The sequence below is a fragment of the Sinocyclocheilus rhinocerous genome, unplaced genomic scaffold (assembly GCF_001515625.1).
Source record: "Sinocyclocheilus rhinocerous isolate Xijiao unplaced genomic scaffold, SAMN03320098_v1.1 scaffold433, whole genome shotgun sequence".
Taxonomy (NCBI): domain Eukaryota; kingdom Metazoa; phylum Chordata; class Actinopteri; order Cypriniformes; family Cyprinidae; genus Sinocyclocheilus; species Sinocyclocheilus rhinocerous.
In genome coordinates this window covers 143816-152183 of record NW_015627897.1, presented here as the reverse complement: position 1 = coordinate 152183, position 8368 = coordinate 143816, and the positions used below count along the sequence as shown (strand labels likewise).

Sequence of the window (8368 nt, the reverse complement as noted above, 5' to 3'; positions counted from 1 at the left end):
AAAAAAAAAAAAAAAAACATTGTTCAGCTCTTAAGTCTGGAAGACCTAAAGATTTGATCACGGCCTTGACAAACGTGATGATTTTTGTATAATGTACTGAAAATTAATTGTTTTGAAATATTTGCTTTGTTTATGGCATACATGGATGCTGCTTCTATTATAGACATTTTGATTCATTTCTTACTTTTATTAAGTTAAAAAAAAAATCGTTTTAATTTTGTAAATAACAGTTTTAGTTTTTTTTTTCATTTGTTTTTAATGACATTTTTGTAAGAATGTGTGAAACAATATGTTTCCCAGAATTTCATTATTTTGGGCTTGTCCTCTTTTCAGAAAACTTCCCTTCTTAGATTAAACGGAACAAAACAAAGTTGCACCTTTACTAAAAACTTAATGAAACTTTGTGAACAAATTTGTATTTTTTAAACAAAAATATATGTACATATAAATGAAAGTCATATACATTTGAAAAGGTGAGAACCCTGTAATATTTCCTTAATAAACATTATATATAGTACAGTGATATTTTATACAACTATTAATTGTATTTACATTGACTTCTTATTTATATTCACATTATAATCTGCATATTTTACTTTTTTTTTTTCTCTAACTGTCATCGACATCGTGTGCAAACATCATGGCAGCATTGACATTAACCTTTGTCCCGTATGCATGAGCAGTGATTGTGTGTTCTTTGGGGCTTTTAGGTATAAGGGGGAGGGGATTGTCAATGGCAGTCCAGAGAAAGTGTGGGACTGCTTGAAACCTGAAATCAATGGACTACGTGTAAAATGGGATGCTAATATAAAAAAGTTTGAGCTGCTTGAGCAGGTGTCTTCGGTAAGAAAAACACAAATACACACCCATGTGAAAGGAGATCATTGTTGAGTTAAATCACATGACCTGACCAGTTCCTCTTTCAGCTAGGTGTAAGAAACAGTGTTTTATTTCAGAATTCTTATTTAAATTGCCAAAGATCGCTGATGGTAATTCTTATTTTAAAACAGTCTTTTGTATCCCAGTTTAATGTGCACAGTCAGCTATAAGTAAGCCATTTGTTGGCTAACATCCTGAAAAGTGTAAACACTGGGTGAATGGCACATAGATCTGATTGTCGAGTTTACAAACCAGCCCAAAAAGCAACATTCGCTCAACCAATAGCGTGAGTTTGAGGGCGTTTGTCCCATCATTGTCAGACTAGAGAAGTATCTGGCATACCTGTTTGAAAACAGTAATTATTTTTGCCGTTTCCCTTCGCTTCACTATTAATAAATCTTATTTTTGATTTCCATTGAGATGTTCATGATGCACATGGCATTGCAATGATTTAGTACATAAAGCAGCGATCATGCAACAGTAGATTTATACATTTCTATATCTTTCCTTTTTCGTTTCATAGGATGTTTCGATCTGTCGAACGGTCACGCCTTCGGCTGCTATGGGTATTATATCACCTCGAGATTTTGTTGATGTCATTTCCGTTAAACGCTATGAGGATGGCACAGTTTCATCAAATGGTACGCGTGGCCTTTCTCCTTTAGCTGGATCTGAATCTGACACTGAATAGAATCACAGGGTCATTATAAAGAAACATTAGACCACTATCTTAATAATGCTGTTATTGATATTGTTATCGATTTATAGCTACCAATGTAAGCCATCCAAACTGTCCTCCTCAACCTGGCTACGTCAGAGGCTTCAACCATCCTTGTGGCTGTTTTTGTGTTCCTGTTCCTGGGTGAGTTTCTCATGTCTTTGGTTGATGTAATTCAAACATCAGACAACAGATGGTGGCAAAAAATTACATTTCAGATGTCTTTTTTTCTTTAGGCATTGGTGGCAAAATACATTTCGGATGTCTTTTTTTCTTCATGCATTGGTGGCAAAAATTACATTTCAGACGTCTTTTTTTCTTCATGCATTGGTGGCAAAAGATTACATTTCAGATGTCTTTTTTTCTTCATGCATTGGTGGCAAAAAATTACATTTCAGATGTCTTTTTTTCTTCATGCATTGGTGGCAAAAAATTACATTTCAGATGTCTTTTTTTCTTCATGCATTGGTGGCAAAAAATTACATTTCAGATGTCTTTTTTTCTTCATGCATTGGTGGCAAAAAATTACATTTCAGATGTCTTTTTTTCTTCATGCATTGGTGGCAAAAAATTACATTTCAGATGTCTTTTTTTCTTCATGCATTGGTGGCAAAAAATTACATTTCAGATGTCTTTTTTTCTTCATGCATTGGTGGCAAAAAATTACATTTCAGATGTCTTTTTTTCTTCATGCATTGGTGGCAAAAAATTACATTTCAGATGTCTTTTTTTCTTCATGCATTGGTGGCAAAAAATTACATTTCAGATGTCTTTTTTTCTTCATGCATTGGTGGCAAAAAATTACATTTCAGATGTCTTTTTTTCTTCATGCATTGGTGGCAAAAAATTACATTTCAGATGTCTTTTTTTCTTCATGCATTGGTGGCAAAAAATTACATTTCAGATGTCTTTTTTTCTTCATGCATTGGTGGCAAAAAATTACATTTCAGATGTCTTTTTTTCTTCATGCATTGGTGGCAAAAAATTACATTTCAGATGTCTTTTTTTCTTCATGCATTGGTGGCAAAAAATTACATTTCAGATGTCTTTTTTTCTTCATGCATTGGTGGCAAAAAATTACATTTCAGATGTCTTTTTTTCTTCATGCATTGGTGGCAAAAAATTACATTTCAGATGTCTTTTTTTCTTCATGCATTGGTGGCAAAAAATTACATTTCAGATGTCTTTTTTTCTTCATGCATTGGTGGCAAAAAATTACATTTCAGATGTCTTTTTTTCTTCATGCATTGGTGGCAAAAAATTACATTTCAGATGTCTTTTTTTCTTCATGCATTGGTGGCAAAAAATTACATTTCAGATGTCTTTTTTTCTTCATGCATTGGTGGCAAAAAATTACATTTCAGATGTCTTTTTTTCTTCATGCATTGGTGGCAAAAAATTACATTTCAGATGTCTTTTTTTCTTCATGCATTGGTGGCAAAAAATTACATTTCAGATGTCTTTTTTTCTTCATGCATTGGTGGCAAAAAATTACATTTCAGATGTCTTTTTTTCTTCATGCATTGGTGGCAAAAAATTACATTTCAGATGTCTTTTTTTCTTCATGCATTGGTGGCAAAAAATTACATTTCAGATGTCTTTTTTTCTTCATGCATTGGTGGCAAAAAATTACATTTCAGATGTCTTTTTTTCTTCATGCATTGGTGGCAAAAAATTACATTTCAGATGTCTTTTTTTCTTCATGCATTGGTGGCAAAAAATTACATTTCAGATGTCTTTTTTTCTTCATGCATTGGTGGCAAAAAATTACATTTCAGATGTCTTTTTTTCTTCATGCATTGGTGGCAAAAAATTACATTTCAGATGTCTTTTTTTCTTCATGCATTGGTGGCAAAAAATTACATTTCAGATGTCTTTTTTTCTTCATGCATTGGTGGCAAAAAATTACATTTCAGATGTCTTTTTTTCTTCATGCATTGGTGGCAAAAAATTACATTTCAGATGTCTTTTTTTCTTCATGCATTGGTGGCAAAAAATTACATTTCAGATGTCTTTTTTTCTTCATGCATTGGTGGCAAAAAATTACATTTCAGATGTCTTTTTTTCTTCATGCATTGGTGGCAAAAAATTACATTTCAGATGTCTTTTTTTCTTCATGCATTGGTGGCAAAAAATTACATTTCAGATGTCTTTTTTTCTTCATGCATTGGTGGCAAAAAATTACATTTCAGATGTCTTTTTTTCTTCATGCATTGGTGGCAAAAAATTACATTTCAGATGTCTTTTTTTCTTCATGCATTGGTGGCAAAAAATTACATTTCAGATGTCTTTTTTTCTTCATGCATTGGTGGCAAAAAATTACATTTCAGATGTCTTTTTTTCTTCATGCATTGGTGGCAAAAAATTACATTTCAGATGTCTTTTTTTCTTCATGCATTGGTGGCAAAAAATTACATTTCAGATGTCTTTTTTTCTTCATGCATTGGTGGCAAAAAATTACATTTCAGATGTCTTTTTTTCTTCATGCATTGGTGGCAAAAAATTACATTTCAGATGTCTTTTTTTCTTCATGCATTGGTGGCAAAAAATTACATTTCAGATGTCTTTTTTTCTTCATGCATTGGTGGCAAAAAATTACATTTCAGATGTCTTTTTTTCTTCATGCATTGGTGGCAAAAAATTACATTTCAGATGTCTTTTTTTCTTCATGCATTGGTGGCAAAAAATTACATTTCAGATGTCTTTTTTTCTTCATGCATTGGTGGCAAAAAATTACATTTCAGATGTCTTTTTTTCTTCATGCATTGGTGGCAAAAAATTACATTTCAGATGTCTTTTTTTCTTCATGCATTGGTGGCAAAAAAGTACATTTCAGATGTCTTTTTTTCTTCATGCATTGGTGGCAAAAAAGTACATTTCAGATGTCTTTTTTTCTTCATGCATTGGTGGCAAAAAAGTACATTTCAGATGTCTTTTTTTCTTCATGCATTGGTGGCAAAAAAGTACATTTCAGATGTCTTTTTTTCTTCATGCATTGGTGGCAAAAAAGTACATTTCAGATGTCTTTTTTTCTTCATGCATTGGTGGCAAAAAAGTACATTTCAGATGTCTTTTTTTCTTCATGCATTGGTGGCAAAAAAGTACATTTCAGATGTCTTTTTTTCTTCATGCATTGGTGGCAAAAAAGTACATTTCAGATGTCTTTTTTTCTTCATGCATTGGTGGCAAAAAAGTACATTTCAGATGTCTTTTTTTCTTCATGCATTGGTGGCAAAAAATTACATTTCAGATGACTTTTTTTCTTCATGCATTGGTGGCAAAAAAGTACATTTCAGATGTCTTTTTTTCTTCATGCATTGGTGGCAAAAAAGTACATTTCAGATGTCTTTTTTTCTTCATGCATTGGTGGCAAAAAAGTACATTTCAGATGTCTTTTTTTCTTCATGCATTGGTGGCAAAAAAAAATACATTTCAGACGTCTTTTTTTCTTCATGCATTGGTTCATCAAGAGCATCAAATGTTTACTTTTTTCCTCTCTCTGTAGGGAACCAGGCAAAATGCAGCTGTTCAGCTTTTTCCAGACTGATCTTGGAGGTTTGCTTCCTCGTTCGGTTGTCGATTCATTTTTCCCCACTAGTATGGTGGAGTTTTACAGCAACCTGACCAAAGCCGTAAAATCGCTGAAATAGCACCAATGGCACTTTATAGATAATATACCCCCCTTTAATCTTAAATGTGAATATTTTAATAATTTGATGCACTTAATTGCATTTAATTAAGTTTTAGTGGACAGTGAATTTACTGTACTTATAGATTTATTCCTGATTCTTCCAATAGCTACACGTGTCCAAACACACTTGCACATAGAGTTAAGAGTACTGGAACATTTTGTTTGACATATTATTTCGGAAATTCTGAAAACTTGATTCAAACAATGAACTATTGCACAAAAAAATGATACATTTATGCATTTGGCAGATGCTCTTACAGGGTTTCTGCGGATTTTAATCTTAATTCACTTTTACACAAATTAAGGTCTTAAAAGGCCCTAAATAGGTGCAGAAAGCTTATAAATTCATGAAGTTATGGCATTCAATGTTGCATGCACTGCAAAAAATGAATATTTTCCTCATTATTTTTGTCTTGATATTTTGGCGGATCAAATATCTGAACATCCTTAATCAAGATACATTTACTTGAGATGCAAAATGAATATATGAAGTCTGAAACTGAACTAAACAGCACAAAATTAAGTGAGTTTATGCTTAAAACAAGAACAAATATTTGTCAGTGGGGTCTGAAATGGGGTCTTATTTTGAGCCCTTTGACAGATTTTTGTTCTTGTTTTATTCATAAACTCCATTTGGATAAATTTCTCAGAAACATGGCAATTTGCTTCTTGATTTAAAAATTTTTTAGACGCTTGCACCACAAAACAAGACAAAATAACTGAGGAAGAACATCTCTTTTTTTTTTGCAGTGTGATCAGAAGCTACAATGAAAGTAATTTCCATACTCTTGGTTGGGAGCAGAGGTATTTAAGCCATAAGCTATTTTTAGTAAAATGTATGAAAAAGTAAAAGAGTTTTGTTGGAAGTTTCAAACTGTTGCTAATACAACCCATTGTCTGCTCTAGACATTCACATTTAGAGAACATATTGATGTTTTGTGTTCCCTTCACTCCATTTCATAAATTTTCTTTACATTGTCTTAAAATGTCTTCATAAAATCCTGCAGAAACCCTGTTTTATCCAAAGTGACTGAAAGTGCATTCAAATTACATTTTATCAGTCTGCTTGTTATATGGGAATTCCATGGAGTCATTCCATCAGGGTTTTTTTTTTTACCATAATTCAGTAGTGTGATCTTATAATGTAGCATGATAATAGATTTGGATTATTTTCATTCATATAGGGCATTGTTAACTTTTTTTGGACTATACAGCTCTATTTTAAAAGGTAGTGAGCTGCCTTGCCGTCTGCTGGTTTGGAGCTCCCTACATAGGCAGCACAAATAATGCTCCTCACATGAAGCATAAGGGACTCGACTCATGATTGGTTTAAAGAGTTTGATTTTATCATACAACATGACGCTACTTTAGAATGAGGTATCTTAGAAGGCAACATAGGGTTACTGCTTCTGTGTCAGGAGTGCATGTTTGATGTCTGGCCTAAATAGGCAGTTCACTCATTTTTGGAACAGAGTTTTATTTTAATAAGCTGTTTTGAGAGTTTCAGTTACATATTTGAGGACAGTTGTCTTAGACTAGAGATTACATTTTTGAATATTGGAGTTTTTGATAGATGCTCAAGCTTGACCCTTATACACAAGTCTGGGTGTTACTTATGCTGAAACTTTCTATAAGTATTTCTATATTTGAATAGTGATATTTTAGCGCATAAATGGCTTTGGCAAATCAATGTTTACTGACAGACACATATCTTCAGACAAATTTGAAGAATTGCATTTACTGCTGTTCTCTGTTAACACAACTGAGTTTATGTACTGTATTTTTGAGACTGACAAAAAAGGCCAGAACAGTCATGACAGAATTATGATGAGGGATGTTATGATATAATGATAAAAGAATAGCCCACAGGCTTAAGGTTTAGCTGGTTAGCATGACCCCAGTGGCCCCTGCTGGTGGCCCAGTATAAAGCTTTTTTCTCCACCGATGGCCAATCAAAAGTATCCTTGTGTTTGTGTATACAAGTATCCACATCCACTGGGTCCTGTGCCAGCCAGACCAGCAACTGCCATTAAGATGAATGAGAAGTCTAATAGAACGGGGAGTTGAGTGGAATCCTGTGTGGAATCAGAGTAATTAAGAATGACTGAGATTCCATTTTTTTAGTTCCCGAGTTTGAATTGAGGTAGAGACCGGGATGCAGAGTTTGAATTAGAATTTACTGAATTGAATTAAACAAGTGACTGAATGAAATTTAAAGAAATCATCTGAAATATTTAAAATTAATATTAAATATAGTATGTTATATACTTAATAAATTAACTCAATGAGTTAATCATTTGATGAACCATGGAAGAAAGTTAAAAAGGGATAGTTTACCGAACAATTCTGTCAACTCACCCTCGAGTTGTTCCAAATCTGTATTTATACTTGAAGACAAAATATATTTAGAGGAATGCGGGTAAGCAAATTATTGCTGGTAGCCATTGACTTCCGTAGTATGAAAAAATAAAAAATACAATGGAAGTCAATGGCTACCAGCAACTATTTAGTTCAGACTCATACAGATTTGGTGTGAAGTTGAACTCTCCCTTTAATTTCCCAAAATGCTCCAATTTTCCCCAAAGTCTAAATGATTGTGTTTGACTAATGAGTTCCTCTGTTGTTTGATTGTTGAACATCTCATTTCAAATTCTATTCCAATTTTGCATCCTGTGGGGCGTGGCCAATTCAATTAAAATATACATGCATGAATTAAAAGGGAGTGCATTTTTAAATTGACAGTTTTGCCCGACCCTTTTAAAACTTTCCAAAAATATGGAAATTATGATTTTTATTTTTTTTTCCATAGACATAGTAGAAATGAATCCCATTTTGGCTTTCTATCTCTGCTTGTAATACGTCATAATCGCACATGGACAAAGGGACTGTTTAATATAGCACTGCTATGACTGACCTCAGAGGGAACCCAGTGTGTTGTGTGACTTTTTGATCTCTTTAATTACCTTTTGCCCGTTTGTGTCTAGCTCAGGGGTAGGCAAGTTCGGTCCTAGAGAGCCGCAGTCATGCAGAGTTCAGCCCCAACCCTGAAAAAAAAAACTCACCTGCCTATAGCCTAATTC

General features: G+C 33.3%; 1 protein-coding gene across 1 annotated transcript in view; it reads left to right on the top strand.

Moving 5' to 3' along the window:
- Positions 1–8273, top strand: part of stard5 (StAR related lipid transfer domain containing 5) — a 10759-nt gene extending 2486 nt beyond the window's left edge. Inside the window, exons 4-6 of the mRNA XM_016548372.1 lie at positions 1403–1520; positions 1648–1741; positions 5103–8273. Of these exons, the coding sequence (XP_016403858.1) occupies positions 1403–1520; positions 1648–1741; positions 5103–5247 (357 nt within the window). The 3' untranslated portion in view covers positions 5248–8273. The remainder of the gene's footprint in view (positions 1–1402; positions 1521–1647; positions 1742–5102) is intronic.
- The last annotated feature ends 95 nt before the right edge of the window (positions 8274–8368 follow it).